The 18,129-nt window shown below is 35.4% G+C and overlaps 1 protein-coding gene across 1 annotated transcript in view; it reads left to right on the top strand.

The window, feature by feature from the left end:
* The window catches only part of ADGRG6 (adhesion G protein-coupled receptor G6), a 108,225-nt gene that overhangs the window by 77,546 nt on the left and 12,550 nt on the right, over nt 1-18,129 (top strand). The window contains exons 13-21 of the mRNA XM_061378406.1: nt 936-1,143; nt 1,622-1,787; nt 5,076-5,216; nt 8,935-9,051; nt 10,042-10,087; nt 11,839-11,945; nt 14,698-14,825; nt 15,862-16,130; nt 17,618-17,729. Coding sequence (XP_061234390.1) covers nt 936-1,143; nt 1,622-1,787; nt 5,076-5,216; nt 8,935-9,051; nt 10,042-10,087; nt 11,839-11,945; nt 14,698-14,825; nt 15,862-16,130; nt 17,618-17,729 — 1,294 coding nt within the window. The remainder of the gene's footprint in view (nt 1-935; nt 1,144-1,621; nt 1,788-5,075; nt 5,217-8,934; nt 9,052-10,041; nt 10,088-11,838; nt 11,946-14,697; nt 14,826-15,861; nt 16,131-17,617; nt 17,730-18,129) is intronic.

The following is an 18,129-nucleotide window of genomic DNA, read 5'->3' as shown; positions in this document are numbered from 1 at the left end:
ACATCATTGTTATCAGCTCTGTTCCCAGGATGAAAGTCAAAATATAGCACTGCACCAGCTACCAAGAAGGAGAAAAATGACTGCTACTGCTGAACCCAGGACATATAGGAGACCATTATTTCATGTAAAATGAAAATTCTACAGTAAAGGTAGCAAAAGCTATATTATAAAGCGCAACATTAAAAAAACCACATCCAGCTGCAAACTAAAGAAGCCCGATCTTCTTTCAAAATCTTACTTGCAAATTCCAATAAATCTCAAATATTTTTATATTTTAAAATTTAGTGTTTACATTAGTTTTCTATCCAGGTGGCATCAAATTTATGGTTTAACACGTGATTTACTCTGATATTTTGCCACTGGATAAACTGTCAGACTTCCCTTACCAGGAAGATTTTTGTCAAGAAACACGCTTGTGTGTTGTGCTTGCCAGCCCAGTATAAGCACAACCTTCTGAAGGAACTGAAACACTTGCAATGTGGTCAGACTTTCTCCCTCAAGCTTAGAAGAGTTAATACTTTGTCAGTAATAGTAACTTTGGATGCATTTGTTTCATTTCAAAGTGAAACTGTTTTTTCCAGTGGGGAAAAAAAAAAAAAAAAGATAGCATAAGGAGAAAAAAAAGAGAAAATACGCTTTTTATTCCTTACTTCCCTTTTTTTCCTTTCAATCAGCCATTTCAATAATAGCTCTAATTTGCAAACTCAAATCAAATTAAGGCAAGAAAGACACAGCCCCAATGAGGACAGCAAGTTCTATATAGTTTTTCACAAAATTATAATTTTGTTAAAATTATAAAGTCTTATGTTCATTTCAAGTACCACAGAACATGCTGTAGCTTTCAACAATGAGGATAAAAATGTGTATTTCTGAATATTTCAGGACTGATATACATTATCTTCTCTTTTTACTTCATTTTACCCACGCACTTACAGAAAATGCAGCTGATATAGCCAATCAGCTTCTGAATCTCACCGGTGAAGGGCAGCAGCTAACCTCAGACAAAGTAAATGACGTTGTGCAGAAGCTCAAAAAAATTGTGAACGATGAAGAAATTGATGAATCTCTGGGTTCTACCGTGGTGACAATTTTTTCCAATATTCTAACCAGTTCAGACAGTGTACTGGCAGCATCATCTTCAGAGTAAGTATTTCTGCATTTAAGTCAAGGTTTTTAGAGCAACCTGCAAGGTTGGAAGGATTCTCCCTTCTACTTATAGGTGAACAACTACAGTACAAAAATGAAACTTTTGTGATTTCGATCAAAAATATTTTTCCAAATTAGATATACAAATATTTTTTCTTGTACTAAAATGAATGTGCATGACAAAGATGAAGATCAAGTGTTGTGATGGAATTCTTCTGATACATGACACAGGATAGATCTAAGTATTGTTGGAAAGTTATTTCAGGGCCAGTGATATGTAGTCAGTCAGTTTTTCTTAATCAGACCTTTTGTTTTCAACAGAGATGCCTAAATCTACAGCCTGAGTGTCTCCTTGTGAATACACAGATGGGTGATAGAAACGTAGTCAATAGTAAAAGGATCATCTTAAATGTGGAGTGTAAATAGAGTTTTTTCCTGTTTTCAGTTTTTATAATAAATTTATTTCTGGTTTTAGAGCTCTAAAAACTATTGATGCCTTGGCTTTAAAGATCCAGTTCGCTGGACCATCCATGAGTATTTCAACACGAAACCTTGCACTTGGAGTGTCTTCTATAAACTCTACTTCATTCAGAGGTGGTTCTTTCAGTGTCAGTCCACAGAATAATGCATCTGATTTCCAGGTATGGAACAAGCAGTTATACTGGAACATGAAATGTGCCTGTTGTTCAGGTGTCTTTACCGTGCTTTCTATAAAACCACTTACAATTCCCAATTCTCCCCTTCTTTTTATTTCCTCTTTCTTGTAATCATCCAAACGAATTAATGTAGTATTTCTTTGAGTGACAGGAAACCCAGATAAAGTCACATGCTCCATATGGATAAAAAGTATTTTCCTTACAGATCCAGGACAGACTATATCCTTTTTATGTTCTATTTACGTTCTAATAATGAAAAGGGAAAATAGTCTCTAACAGTCTGCTGTATCATCCATTGTACACTAACAGACAACTCCATTGATGCATTTCAGCTTTAGACTGAGATGTCTAACTGTAGGTATTTACATGTAGATTTCTGCAGATAAAATAGGTCTTCAATATTCCAGTAGAGTTTAAAAACCTACTGCTAATAGGGATGTAAGGCTGATCCAGTTGTCCACACATAGGTTGTTCCATTGGCGATGTCTGAGGTGGTTCAAGACATTCATGTGGAGCTTGACCAGCCTAGACATGAAAAAATGAAGAAAAAAACTACTTATCACACAAAACGCAGAATGGTCTCAAGTGCTAGAGTATCTAGACAGGCTGCTGTAGTTACAATATTTGTCATCACAAAAATACTTTTTCTTCTTTTCTTTTTTTTCACAAATATAAAAGCCTAGACATCTAAAAGCTATGAAATAGCGTTTGAGAAGCACATGAACACCCATTGGAATTTTCCAGATTGTTTTGAAATCAGTAGCAATAAGGTGCTGAAACTTTTAAAATTCTACTATATGCCTGCTTGCATCTTACGGCACCTAAATGCTTTTTTAAATGTAGTGCAGTGTCTTTTTCTTGCAGTTATATGAGAAGTCTATGACAGAGGTAATGTAATCTCAGTTTCCTGGGAATCTAACTATTAGAATGCGGTGAGCCTTACTTGAGAAAAACACAAAAAGGATTAAACAGAAAAAGTAAAAAATCAGCCATCACTTGGTAGAGGAAATAAAGAGGAATTTAAAGAGGAACCAAAGCTGAATTAAAACAAAACATGCTATTATGCCATTATAAAAACAGACTAATCACTGGAGTATAAACTTACAGAACAAAACAAAATTCCTGCTGCAAATTGGTAAGACAACAAACGTTACATATGTCTGATCATTTTATAAAGTACAAACTGAACATGTCTGATCATTTTATAAAGTACTATGTACTGTAAAAGTCAAAAACAGTAATAAAAGTGCCAGAAAAAGTAGTAGTAGCATTATAAAGTGCATTTCTTTTACGTGCTATGTATATAAACTTTGGATCAAAACTCAAACGCTGATTTGAATAGATACAAATGGATGTAATGTAATCAAGTTTTCTCATATTTATGTTTATATAAATTTTGGGTAAAATTTCTTTGAATCACTTTTATTAGAAATCTTTAATGATTGTAAATCTACTGTTGTTTAGCTCTGTTATTCATGAAGCTAAATAGCTGATTGTTCTTTGATTATTATCAAAGGAATGCTTCTCCTCCAGGTTTTATCCTGTATTTATGGAAAGAGGAAAGGAAAAATTCTGAAGCCAGGTTTGGGATATTTGCATGTATAATAAGAATTACCATCTGTGGCTTGAGGACATCCAGGAATTTTCTTGCCCTGGAATCATTTATTACAGCACTAAATAATCATGGAATTCAAACTCCGTCAAATTATTTATAATGTTCCTATTGGAGCATGAGTTTGTTTTAAGACTTTCACATTTTCAGCAGATGATTGATTGAGAATTCTTAGCATCCTTCCTAACAGAAAAGTCTGCAGCAGCTGGGTCACCATTTAGATTTTCCATGTCTGTCAGAAAGATACTTGTTATCCCTGCTGGAGAGAGATTCCCTTGTGAAAGCCCAGGTTTTTCACCAGTGATGTGATGACCTATCCCAGGCTAATCAGGGAGTATTAAACTCTTCTAGCTGTATATCAGAATGTTTCCAGATTTTTTTATTTTTTTTTTTTTTAATAGTAGATATTAAGCAGAAAGTGTCCATGGCGATTTGGAAAGATTCTATTTCAGTCCCCTGTGCTTTTATGTTTCTTGACAAACCTTTGACTAAGCTAGCTTTTGGTGATTCATATTATTAAATTGTTCCTGTAATATATCCATACTTCTTTATAGAAGCTTCTTCCATTCTATTTGCAGACTGTATCTAACGGACAACTTCATCACACGCAGACTTTCTGTTTAATGTGGCACCATTATCCTTTCTAAATCATTTATTCAACTGCTTCTAGCCATGTCAGGAGATATCTGTGAGCCATTTCTTACTAATTTCCAAGGGTGCCTGTTATTCACAGTAAAACTGTGAAAATTTGCAACTTAAATAAACCTGGCCTATGGCTTTTAACTTTCTATTAGCTAATGGTGCTGTAAGAATCCTGTGACTGATCATGAGAAGCATAAATACGTGATCAAGTTGCCTCTGGAGAACTCAGGATTGTGAGTTTCCTTATATCACAGTAAAATTTTTAATCAGTTTTTCTATTAGAGCCACTGTGAGATGGCTTGCCCCCCTTTTGATGGATAAGGTGGAATGCCATGAAGGAAGAGAATGCAGTTATAGAATTGTTTATTGGTAGCTGATGAAATGCAAGTTCATTCTTTTCCTGGTCACTTGTTATATCCCTATACCATAGAGGGCTTTCAGCTGCCTGACATTTTGCAAGTATAGATTAAGCTTATATTGATGTCAGAAGGTGTCTTTTCTTTTTGTGCTACACAGCATGACAAACACAGAGAGATGATGCTAATCATTATTGTAAGATCTCCTTTCTGTAATAGAGAAACAAGAAAAGCTCATAAGAAAATTAAGATGTGGAGATCAAATGATGCAACTCAAGAAAGAAGGATTCAGAACTTATTTTTCTTTTCTCAGTATTGTTTGGTATGAGGAGAAGCATCTTGAAGGTTACTGAAAATTATTGACTGCTACTATTGCCATCTCATTACTTCCAGATCATCATTATAGCAGTGGAGGAGATTTTCTGTTTGTTGGTTTTATCTAATACGTTTTTGTAGAAAGCTGATCTCATGCTGAAAGAATGGGAAGACCTCCCAGGCCTTTATTTATCTATTGCATCAGTTCTTTCATAGGTACAGGTCATATTAGTTTGGTAACTTCTAGCCGCATGTTTAGATATCTGTGTAAGGATGTGAACCCATTTGTGGACAATGGATGGCTTCATTTTTGTTTGAACATGTTCTTCTGTTCTTTTTATTTAACAGATTGATTTTGACAAAGATCAGACAAATGCCATTGCTTCTGTTGTTCTGCCACCAAGTTTACTGAAGAATTTAAGTCAAGATGAGTTTGAAGTTATATCCAGGGCTCAGTTTACTTTCTTCAATAAAAATGGTCTTTTTCAGGTAAACTTTAATGTGTTTGTGTGTGAATTTCAGTTAGGGTGAGTCAAAGCCAGCTGCTGAAATTTTCTTATAGTGTAATCATTTCACAGTATTTCATGAGTTACAGGAATGAGAAGGTGATAGCAGATGTAGGCACTAGAGACAGTGTTATGTTCATGATGATGAGGTAGTCACATTGCTGAAGTTTAATTAAAGTCAACTTTAAAGTCTTTTGACTGTAGTTTGATTGACTGCAAATTGATTTCAAATTCCTGTCACGTGAAATAAACTTTTTCTCAGGGTAATCTATGGAAAACTGTATCCCAACTGATTAGACTCAGAGTAAAGTGGCAAGGCCTTTTAAACAGCATAATTTTTGTTAAAATGGATTAATATAAGTTGTTAATGCTCAGTGGAGCCAGATTCTTTTCTATCGGAAGGGAATTTGGCATTTAACACTGCCAAGTGCTCTTTCTTTCTCTTTTTCTTAAAACAGTTGTTTGGCCCTAATATCCACCTGAATACTTATATTCAGTTGGAAACTCTGAGATGATGGTCATCAGCCAAAGAACATGCTTCTATACATACTATTAGTCTTTCCACATATGTGCTCTCATAAGCACACCGTATTTTAATATGGGGTAACAGTACTTGTACCTGAAAGCCAAGGGAACTCAGGTACATTTCACTTTTTTTCTCCTTTGGGTCCCAACACATGTTAATTATAAATAGTTCCTGCATAGCAGATGTGAAAAAAATTAGGAAGAGTTCACAGCTTGGAAAAACAATCAAAAAAATACATATTTTGAAAAAAAAAAAGTTAATTAAGAAGGAAACATTGTTTCATAGTTAACTGTTGACTGAGTCTCAGAAGGCTTGAGTTTGTTTTCCCATTAGTATTTCAAGTGAACTTTGGTTCCTGTGCATCCGCAGAACTCTAGTATTGTATTGTCCCTATATTATCGTTTTTATTGGCAGTGTATCCAGATTCTTAAGATAATCTGGGCAAGAAAATACTCTTGACCCTCAGTTGCCTTCTGAAATACACCCCTAAGTATTAACTATTTAAAACAATATTCATTTTAAACCACTGTTGATAAAAACAGGATGGATATATTTAATTTAAAAAACCCAGAAGACTACAGATGTAGGCTTCTCATAATGGCATAAAACCATATAAAGTCAGAATTTGTCCTTTAATGGTTTGAACTTCTTTCTAAGGGATATTTAATCACTGGAAAGCAAAAACCATATAAATTTGCATCTAAATGCCTTCTTTTTTTTGGTGTGTTTTTCAAACTATTCATGGCTGACATGTTCAACGTAATTTATTAAAAATGTGTAAAAACCTCATTTTGGTAAGTCTAAAAAGTAAATTAAAAGTAATTAAAGGCTAAAAATACAGCCTAAAAATAAATTGACCTACATAGAATAATAAAATTGTACATGCCATCTCAAACCCAATAACTTTATCCATTAGTATAAAAGTATTTCATAAATATTTATTACAGTTGCAAGTAAAAATCCCAATGCTATTGGCTGTGTTTCTTATAAGCATTCAATATAACAGTGAAACAGCATGCTTTAAAGCACTGGAGGGTTGTTTGGTTTTTTTTATTGCAACTGAGAAAATAACAGTAAGTTTTATCTTGTCATGCATAAAAATATGATTGTTACATTACTTGTAAGTCTATATGAAAAGCTGATGTAAGATATTCAGGGTCGGATGCATTTCACCAAACATAGGTGTGTTCAGTGTATATATCTGTGCCTGAACTGTTGTCTGTAAATTTCTTTCAAAGCCACTTGGTGGAAAAGAATTAACAATGTTGAGATGTGACACATCTCATCCTGCTGCAGGACTAGGCATCAGAAAAAGGGGTGCAATTTGCAACACCCCAAGGTAAAAGGTACTACTTACTGGCTGACAGATGTGCCAATAAATCTGTAAGAGATGTGAGACCTTCTGCAGTAGCAGCTGGAGACTGGACAGGATACTTTAAAGCCTCTTACAATGGACACATATTTTTAGGGAACCCATATTCAACCTAGATATTTAGAAAGAATAGGTAAGATGTGTTATGCTCTGGACATACCAATTTCCTATCTTTGACTATGTTAAGAAACACTGGAATGGCTACTTCATTTCTAGACATCTTTTTTTTGCATGTGCAAAGTTAGTTGAAAGGATCATCCTCATGAGTTCTGAGGCCATGAAAATAATGTACAAATATGATAAATACGTGAATTGCTTTGATTGCCTAAACTAGACCAGGTTTATGTCATTGACACTAGCCTCAGCATTGCTTTACTTTGTACCTCTATGTATTTTACTAGATGAAAGCTTACCCCTAATTTAGCTGAGCACAGCCTTATAGCTAAATAATCAGTTATCTGTATTCTACTTTAATGTAAACCTTATTTCTATTCCTTTGTAAGGACAAGTAAGAATATATTATAAAGAGACCAACTGATACTAATTTCTACTTTTTACCTGCTAGAGATAGAATACATTAAAAACCATCAAAACCTGTGCAAAGGCTTCCATAGAATTGACAAATATTGAAATTTAGGTGGTAGCCAAGAGGTTTTCTCTTTTTTGAAAGCTCAAGAACTGTCCAGAAAACTGCATTTTCATTTCTTTGCAATTTTTCAGTTTTTAGGAAACTGTGTTACAAAGCTCCAGTATAATCTGAAATACTATGTTTGAAAACTCCTGGATACAGTTCTTAAGAAGGAAAATACTCTTCTCAGGATAGTGTGCACTTAATAACTGAAGCTATTCTGTGTCTCACGACTGGTGGGTATCAGGAGCCCAGTACTGAGCTGATATCTGACATCTTGTGAGGCTAACAAAACCCCTAGACTGAAGGAATCAGGGGGTTTAGGAGTTTGGCAGCCCAGGTTTTTGGAGGTAAAGTGAGTGGCAATAGATTATTTGACCTAATATCTGCCACAGGCAGTAACCAAGCTTCTCGCCTTCCCATAAGGCCAACCAGGAATGTAATTATGAGGTTTCAGTGGAAGCTCATCAAAAGAATATAGGATTTCCAAAGCACTTCCATTTTAGTAAAACATCAGTTTTCAAGGAAAACTTATCTTTAAGAAAATTCTGAACCTGGTACTTTTTCACTGCAGGTTAGAAATGGTATTGCTTATTGACAGCATCAGCCTTTTATTTAAAATCCCATCAAATAAGACATTATAGATATTACTCTCTCCTACAGTGTATAACATTGTTTTGAATTTGTTTACTACTTCTTAGTCATTCATTCTAAGATGGAGGATTATTTAGCAACAATACACAGAAAATATTTTATGCTTCAAAAACTTTGCACCTACTAAAAAGGATTGTGTTGACAAATAAGATAAGAAAGCTAGTTCATTCGTGTTTAGGGAAATGAGCTAATCATATCGTGGGTTGTTATCTGCTGCATTGTTTGAATCATAATTTTTTTGGCATCAGGCGTAATGATTAAAAGGGGAATTTAAGCCTTCTACCTCTCCAGAATAATTGTGCCTATATATGTTTGTGACTATATGGAAAATAGGGAAACTTCCATGAGGGAAACCCATAATTTGATTTTATAAACATAGTGTTCTTATACTGCATGATCAAAAGTGCAGAAATGCTGACAACTTACTTACTCTATCACTCTGTAAAAATGAAATTGTGTACTCTGGCTTTTATGTTACCTGCTATGTAAGCTTTTATTATCTTTCTCTGAATCTTTCAAAGGATGCAGAAAATCCTGCTGATTTGACCAGTTTTGTGGTGGCATGCAGTATTGGAAACATAACCATTCAGGATCTTCAGGATTATGTGAAGGTTACAATTAAGCATACTAAAACTCAGGTAAAACAAGACTCATCATTCAGCAGAACAAGAATGCAAATTATGTATAGGCAAAGCATATAGCCTGATTCATTTGGATGGATTTTTGCCACTCAAAGGCAATTTCTGTGCCATTAACTGTAGGCAGCACCTCTGTTCATGACCAAATTCACAAACAGTGACCAGGAATATGATTTATTACACTGCGACTTTAGAATGACTTAAATTGTTTGATCAAGTATGAATTGCTTTGTTAATAGTTCCCTGCTTTATTTTGTTGTTATGTGGTTTTCATCAAAGGAAGAATGGACAGAACCATGCTGTTAAAAGATGACTACAATTAATTTAGGGAAATACAGGTCAAATGCAACCTTTGGCTACATTCTTTCAGTTAAAAAATATGTGAGCTTCACTCTGTTCTGCATGTTGTCAATAGCTACTCCAAAAGAGACAGCACTGTAGAAGTTCAGAAAGAATGTTAAGATGTTAAAATGCAGTACCTAAGAAAACTGTTTATATAGTGAGAGCCTGGTTTGTAATTTTCAGTTTGATTAACTTGGATTAATCTTGCGTTTCACTATAATTAATATTTTGTCAGGCAAAACAACCTCCCCTTAAATTCAGCAGGCTTTTGCATGTTTTCTAGGCCAGTTACATAGAGGATTCACTGAAAAGTCATAAGGAAGTGAATGGTAAAAAGTATTTAGAGTCTGTAAAGACATCATATTCATGGATAACTGTAGTGAGAAAATAAAACTTCATTATTCTGAGGATGTGGAAAAGGAACAGTTCGAAGGAACAGTGCTCTAGATTTTATAATCTGGGCAGTTGTGTCTTTCTAGCAGAGTAAGTTTGAAATTGCCAGCAGGCAAAATTTCAAGAATCCAAATGATATTTAGTCTTCTGCTCATTTAATGAAAAGATATGTAGTAAAACTTCTGCTGTAAATGTATATGTTGATAAGACTTGTCTGAAGATGTATACAAATCCTACTTTTGCCCATGTTCTTAGGAAGATCCTAAGCCTACCTGCGTCTTCTGGGATATGAACAAAAATGGTAAGTTTAAAATTTCTGTATTTTCTTTTATGTGGGGAATAAAAGTGTCTAAGTTTTAAAATTGGTCACAGTCTTGGCCATTTTGCTTCTTAATCAGTCCTTGCAGAATTCAATGAAATCTTTAGATTGTATTTTTTCTTCTGCGTAGTACAGTTGCTTGCAACAGCAGAGTTTAAATATACTTTTAGAAAATTTTTAATGTTAATTTATTTAACATTTTAAATTTGTAAATTAAGTTTTTTTACTTTTCTGTATCTGATAGTTTCTCACTGATCTGTCTGTATGCGTTAATTGAAAAAAGTAATGCTACTCAGACAAATGAATGGTTCTTAGCCATATTTTTAATTGATCACTTTCTGTATGTTGTGTTATTTAATTGTGAGATTGTGCCTGTTACAAATCTTAAGCTCGTTTTTCTTCCATAGAAGGTTAGGAACTGCATTACACAAACTTCATCTGCCTTGTAAATGGATGGCAGTCCAGCATGATGAGGTCTCATATGGAGACATTAACAAAACAGCATTTTAGCCCATTCTTCATTGCTACTGTCTAACCCATGTGTGATGTTACACTCAGGTTCTTCATTCTTTGCAAAAACAAAGTCATTCTCTGGGATGAATTTCCAGATCCTTCTACTTTAGAGATCACTACTGAGATATTTCTCTTCCTTACAGTGAAACAAATAAAGCAAAGAAATAACTGTCCTTACCAGCAGGATTCCCAGGGGAGAGATTTAGTACAGAGAGTGTTGCAAGAAATAAAATTCACCATCCAAACTTGTCCTTGAAATCGTGAAATTTGACAGAAGAACTGAAGAAAATGCAGAAGGATAAAAATGAGGGGGGGCTGAGAGGGGTGGGTGAGAATAATCTGGTTTGGAAACTAAACTTAAGAAGGAGAAACACACAGGGAGAAAAGTTTTTCTAGTGGCTGCCTGAATGGGGGAGACTTTTAAGTGGTTTTGGACCATCATCGCAGTCTTTTGAGAGATTCTGTCCTAAATTTGGGGTAAAGTTATAGGGCCAGTCAGGTAATTTGCTGAATTTTGCCTAAAGCTGTGCAAAAATGTCCTAAGAGTTCAGAGAATATGAACTATTTCACAAAATTTGTTCATGTTTTAGCAGGAGAAAATGAAAGGAGAAGTAATTGGAAATACAAATTTTACCTTTTACCCTTCTATTTTTAAAAATACAATATTTCTACTTATTTATCAGAATGGCCTTTTCAGATGGGGTGGGTAGGGGACTGTTTATTTCATGTTTTTTCTGAAGGCCACAACGGATTATTGGGATTATCCACTCTGACCTTGTGCTGCAGAGAGGAAGGGTGGGACCCTCTGCTCCAGGCAATAAATGCTTTCATGTGCCTGGGGATATATAAGTAGGAGGGAGGTAGGTGCAAATATCATGTCAGTGTGGTAAAAAGGAGTTCTAAGACCTGTTGGGTAAAACTAAGCTGTGTTTTAATGAGTGATCCACAAAATCATTCATCTCTCGTTAATCAAAAAAGCTTCCTACCTTTTAGATCTTCAACTATTGCTTCGGCTCGGTGGTCTGTTACTGGGACACTCATCTGGTGTGATTCTCTGCAGAAACTAGGAGATTTGACACTTGCTTCTTTCCTGATTGTTTTTTATGTTCACTTATACAATTTGAGAAAGCATTTGCACAAGATGAAATGAGGAATGTATTAGAAGAGAGAATGACATGAGTCTGTGAGAAAGTACAGTTTCTCCTCTTTGATTTCCACAGGTGGAAGTGGTGGCTGGAACCCTGAGGGCTGCCAGGTGGACACAGAATCCAATGAAAATGAGACAGTTTGCTTATGCAATCACCTTACACATTTTGGGGTCCTAATGGTAGGCAAACTCACTATTCACTAAGTTACCTTTTCTAGGAACTGCAATGCAGTTTTTGTCTTGGGTCAAGAACACTCATATTTTTCTTATTTGGTTTATACATCATTTTCCCCATTATTGTCATAAAGTTATTTTTTCATAACAAAATAGCTAGTGGTAAGGACTCAGGAATGAGGTAATGAATAAAGTTAGCAACAAAAGTATGTTGTTGTTGCTGTTGTTACGATTAACATTATTTTTATTATTACGTTCTTTACAAGTGGCGAAATATTTAAAAATAAAAAATAAACTGTGCCCATAAGAGTATTCTATATTTTAAAAATACTGTGCCATGAAAGACCTGGTGTTGAGACTTCTGAGCAATACCAAAATAGAGAGAGCATGTTATACCATCCTTCAAAGCTGGGACAAGGCTCAGTGAAAAAGAAAGTCATACACTGTGAAGTCAAGGCCCAATACAAACACTTCCACTAGTGAAACAGAAAAAAATTACCTTAATGAGTCATAAGGGTCCCTGTTGTTTCTCTTAACAATCTAATCTGACAAAAATGACATGCAGCTGTCACATGTAACAAGAGGGTGTAGCAAGAGGGAAGCGAATGATTTCTAGGTAGATTTGAAATGTCAAAATCAGGGAAGTGGGAAAGTTGTTTGCAAAAGTAGGAGAAAAAGTTCAGGTGCTGTTTTCAGAACAATAAAAGAGAGACTCACATTGTCAGGGAAAAGAGTCACGGGGAAAAAAAGTCCTAAGGTCAGTAAAATGGCTAATAAGGATGAAAAGTCAAGGGAGAACAATAATTCCCTTTCATCCTGAGATACAAGAAGCTAAATTATCCCTCACAAATTTAGGTTGCAAATCTGACAAGATTTATATTCTTCTACTGCCAAAAAGTATAGAGCAATGCCTTCTTTCATGAAATGTGTAAAACTCTATTTGCTGTTTTCTTATAAATGGCTTTAATCAGCTTTAGGGATGCCTTGCAGTACAAGCCTTTTCCTGGAAAAAGACTGCTCACTGAGGGCTCGTATAATATGTGTAACTCATACTCTTTCAGAGCCTTAAGCAAAATCTCCAGACAGTGTGGCTGAAATAGGTAAGGCATAGCCTATAAGGAAGATGAAAGAGGGAACCATACAGAGCACTTCAACCACAGTAGCCTAATTCTTCTGTCATTCAGGTGTCTCCAGCAATTTGCACATGAAGTCTTTTTGAGAGGAAGAAAATCTCAACATTAAAAAGATGGAATACTGTTACCTTGTGTTAACATGTGTAGATTTTTTTTATGCTCAATAGTGGGCTGGAACATTTCTTTCCATCTAAAATGAGCATTCTTTGGCCTGTAAAGCATACCTACAGAAAAGATGTCTGCTCTTGATCACAACAGTGCTCCTACTGGAAGTATTCTGGTTTTAATTTAACCTGTTTCAGTGACACATGGGACTTGAAGTAACTGAACAAGAGAGCCCCGTGCACTGATTTTTTCAGCTTTGGCTTTCCAGATCCTTCTTAATAGAGCTGCTCTCTTCACGTCAGGCTCAGATGTACATATGAAAAAGCCACATGCTTTTTGTCTTTTTGCAGGCTAAATTGTAGTCTTGTTTCACTTTTCATCCTCGAAGACAGAAAAAAGGGCTTTCTGTAGGGTATAGTCAATGAGTTCCTTCTCTTCTTCGAATGCTTTTGTGGCACTTTGAAATAAGGCAGAAGTTCTATGAATCTGGGCTGTGTTCCAGTAAATTTTTACACAGTTTTGAGCCTTCTAGTTGCTTTTCCATTTTAATAATCTTTTCTGACTTTAATTTAGATATTAAATTGTTTTCAAATAACACTCTTCTTGTATATACAAACTGTCATACAAGGGTGGGACAAGGTGTGAGAAACCTGCTTCTTCCTTTTCCTATAAAGAATGCAATCTTTGGAGCATTTTATTCTTTTTGCTAGATAGTTTTGCTAGGGAAAGCTACTGTAAAATAAACACCATTATGTATTAGTATTTGCTCACATTTACTCCACAGTGATATAGATCCAAACATTCTCATTTTTCCTTGTCCTTAAAATAGGAAATAACACTGCCATATGTGCTCAGACAGTACTATGTGGCAATTACAGCTGGACAGAAAACTGGAAAAAAAATAATCCTCAGGATGTTCCTGCTTCATTTCCAATTTTATTTTTTTTTAATGTTGTCTTTGTCACTTTTTTTTCTGACCAATTCTATTTATGAATATAGTTTGCATGTCAAAACAGACCATAAAACCGAAAAGGAGTATCTTGCCCTCGGTTTCGCCCATAGATGATCAGGAACTTTTAATAATGAGAAGTGATGTCAGAAACTTTCCCAGAATGTTGCACATGAATACTTTTAAATTATATTCTCTTAAATCTTGCATCTTCTTAAAGAGTGTTGATTGTAAGCAATGGAACTAAAAATTTTGAAAAGGGGAGATTTTCTCAGAGAAGGATATTTCAGTTCCTGGTACTGAATTATAAGGATCAGTATCAGACTCTGTCTGTCTGCTGATCCCAGCAGTTATAATACTTAAAACACAATGTTTTGAAGGGCTATGGGAAGGAAGTGAGAGGTGTAACGACTATAGACTAAGTATATTCAGCAAACATGAACTCTCATGTCAGGGTTACAGTAGTGTTGCCAAAATGCTTTGGAATTTTACTTGACTAATTACCAAGAGTGTTGTGCACATGGAAAAGGTGTTTGCTGTAACTGATACCTCTTCCTCCTCTCTCACATAGGATCTTCAGAGAACCGTTACACAACTAGACCCACAGAATACCAAGGTCCTCACCTTTATCACTTACATAGGCTGTGGAATATCTGCTATATTTTCAGCTGCAACTCTTCTGACATATATTGCATTTGAGTAAGTATTACTTCTGTGAAAAAGATCACAAAGGAGGTATCTGAATGTGATGAGTAAAATAAATTACTTGTATGGTTAGTGTGGTTTATTTGTCTAGGAAAGGAAATTTATTTTTATATATACATACATATACATATATATATATATATAAAATTTTAAAAAACCTCCAAAATCATGGTCACAATGTTGTGTGGAAAGAGAAATAAATTAATATAAATTGTGAAATGTTACAACAATTTCAATAGCAGTCCTGCTGAAATGTGAAAGTGACTCGAGGGAATCCAAAAGTTTTGAAGTGATACAGTACTGTGAATGGTAAAAAGAGAAAATGAAGTCATGTCAACACAAAGGAACCATTCTGCCTGTAACAAAACAGGACAGAGTAGCTCCTAAAGAACGATAGGTTGCTAGGGGAGGAAAAGGAGTTTCTGAGTTCTGAATATCTCCAATGATTGCATTCCGATGGCATTACCTATGGTATAGCATTCTGTTCCAACATGGCAGAATTTGTTGGCTTGGCCATCATTTCATACATTTCAATGTGTATTAGTTAAAAACAAAAACTGACTTGATCTTCAATATTCCTAAAATCCTATTAAGCAAACAAACAAACAAAAAATCCCAAACCCCAAACAAACAGGAAAGATTATTCACTGAACTATATATTCCAAAAGTTAAACAAAGACTTACGTAGAAAATTACCAGATGAGCTTCTGGTCAGCTGTATTTTGAAAGTGTTCTAATTTTCTTCAGTTTTCATTTAAAGTACAAAACACATTGTGTTATATTTAATTTGAAGGGGGTTTAATAATAAATTGGTTGTTAAAATATTGTAGCAGTTAATTAGCTTATTAAGGACCTAAAGAAGAAGTAGCTAACCCACATCACATACAGCAGAAGCCTGCAGAGATACCACACAGAAGTACACATCTCTATGCCTTATTGCCATAAAAGCTTACAGATAGCAGCAAATCCCAGTAAGCAGCTTGGGTGATTAAAGCCGATTAATCATATGCACCTGTATTTCTCTCATTAGGAAGTTGCGAAGAGATTACCCATCCAAAATCCTTATGAACTTGAGCACAGCCCTGCTCTTTCTTAACCTGATCTTCTTACTTGATGGTTGGATCGCATCCTTTGACATAGATGGCCTCTGCATAGCTGTAGCTGCACTTCTGCACTTTTTTCTTCTGGCCACCTTTACATGGATGGGACTGGAAGCTGTTCACATGTACATTGCTCTGGTGAAAGTGTTTAACACGTATATACGGCGATACATACTGAAGTTTTGCATCATTGGCTGGGGTGAGTTCAGTAGTGGCAATATTTGCATAGCATAGATTTTGAAATGATGCTATATAAAAACTGTATATCACAAATGCAGAGCAGAATCAAAATTTGTGTGACATTTTCTATGTGGTGGTACCTGAGTGCAGTAAACCCACTCTGTTGAGGAATTCCTCTATATTAATTCTGTGCAAATACACCATAAGTGGAACCCTGTCCAGAGCAGCTCACAGCCCAAGGAGGAGTGTGGAGACCAAACGAACTTTTCAGGGAGGCCAGAATGGGAGAGGGGAAACATTAGTGTCATATCAAATATGGAGAACCGTGGCACACAGTGAATTCAGAAACTCTTGTAGTTACTATAGAGCCTATGGGGATTTTTGCATTGACTTTCAAAAAGCTTTCAATCCAACTTAAAGTTTCTTCCCAACAAGTACAAGACTATGGCAGAATCAGAAGCAAACAAAACTTCCTGAGCTTCAGCACAGTGTTTAAACCACAGAGAGATCCTGCCTGCCCTAAGCAGTGTATACAGCAGAACTGAAATGGAAAATGTAGTATTAAAAAATAACTGCAAGGCTTAGGCAGCAAGGCTTTTATTCTTCTTTTTTTTTTTTTTCTGTATCAGGAATCTGTGCCTTCTGCCTGAATGCACATATTGTGTTTGAAATAATACAACACAATACAAAACCATTAACCTCATGGCTAGAGCATTGACCTCAGTCCAGCTGATAATTGATGTCTTTCCATTGGCAACTAGCATCCTCTTTGGCAGCCTCAGCAGAGGACAAGGACTGAGTGGTCGGAAAAGCAAATTAACCTCTTCCCCTTTGAATCTGTTTTGTCATAGCAAGGATAAGACATGTAAATAAAGCATGTCAGGAAATGTGCATTTCTTTTGTGTGAGCTGTACCATTCTGCACAGAGTTCTCTTCTATATAGCTGTCTATTTTACAAAAATATTCCCTTTACCTTAAGAAATAATGCACACACATAACACACATTTACAGCTGCAAGAAGCAGTGGAGAAACTACAGGTTCAAGTTCATATTCCCCAATTCTCCAGAGTAATAAAGTGACATTAGCATCAATGAAAAAAGATCCCCAAAAAAAATTCCAATATCCTCCCTCCATTAGATCTCATTTTTACAATAGTTTGTTGACTTTCTTCTGACTATAACAGCCTGCATGCAATTTCAGATTTGGTAACTAATGGAGATTATTTTACTTTAGTTTCCATATTGAGTACTAAAATAGCATTTTTTACCTTACAGGATGTTATAAGGCTTATTCAGTTAATACCCATTAATTTCTTTGATTACTATTTGAAATATTGTTTGAAAATTTGTTTCCTTCTACTTCTCTGTGCAGTTTTCTGACAGAACTACCTCAGGATATTCTGTATTAAAGCAATAAGGGTGGAGATATCAGTAATTTGGCTTTGCATGGTGATTTTGAAGTTTTAGGAGATTTGAAAGCAAGCTGCTTGTTTTCTTGTGTTACAGGTTTGCCAGCTCTGGTGATAGCAATTGTTTTTGCAAGTGCTAATACAAATGCAAGTCATGTATATGGCAAACAGTTATATGGCAAAGATGCTAATGGACAAGGAGATGACTTGTGAGTATTTCTTTTAATCTCCTACCATTTAGCGTTTAAAGTATGAAATAAATTGCACTGAATGTGTGAAAGAAAAGTATGAAAGAATAGCATTGGTCAGATGCTTTGGAAAAGTTCCTTGCCTGGCAAAGCTGTTATTTTGTATTTTTATTATTGTATCATGCTAAATATTCTGGCAATTTGCTATTAGAGGATCAAGCTAGGTCTCTCACATGGCCAGCTGCCAAATGCCTACATCCTGCTTATTCTGCAGAGATGTGAGTTCTCCTTTCACTCAAGTGACAGAAACTTGGGATCTTGGCACTGAAAATCCAAGTTTTCGCATTCTGTTTCTAAAGTATCCTATGCTTCACACAGATGAAAGTGCGAAAGTTACACATACTGAGGCTAAGCTTTCCAT

The sequence above is a fragment of the Neopsephotus bourkii genome, unplaced genomic scaffold (assembly GCF_033783945.1).
Source record: "Neopsephotus bourkii isolate Nb327-2 ecotype Australia unplaced genomic scaffold, CSIRO-AGI_Nbou_v1 NB_1765, whole genome shotgun sequence".
NCBI classification, from domain to species: Eukaryota; Metazoa; Chordata; class Aves; order Psittaciformes; family Psittacidae; genus Neopsephotus; species Neopsephotus bourkii.
Note: the sequence above shows the minus strand (reverse complement) of the source record. Positions and strands in the feature narration are given on the sequence as shown.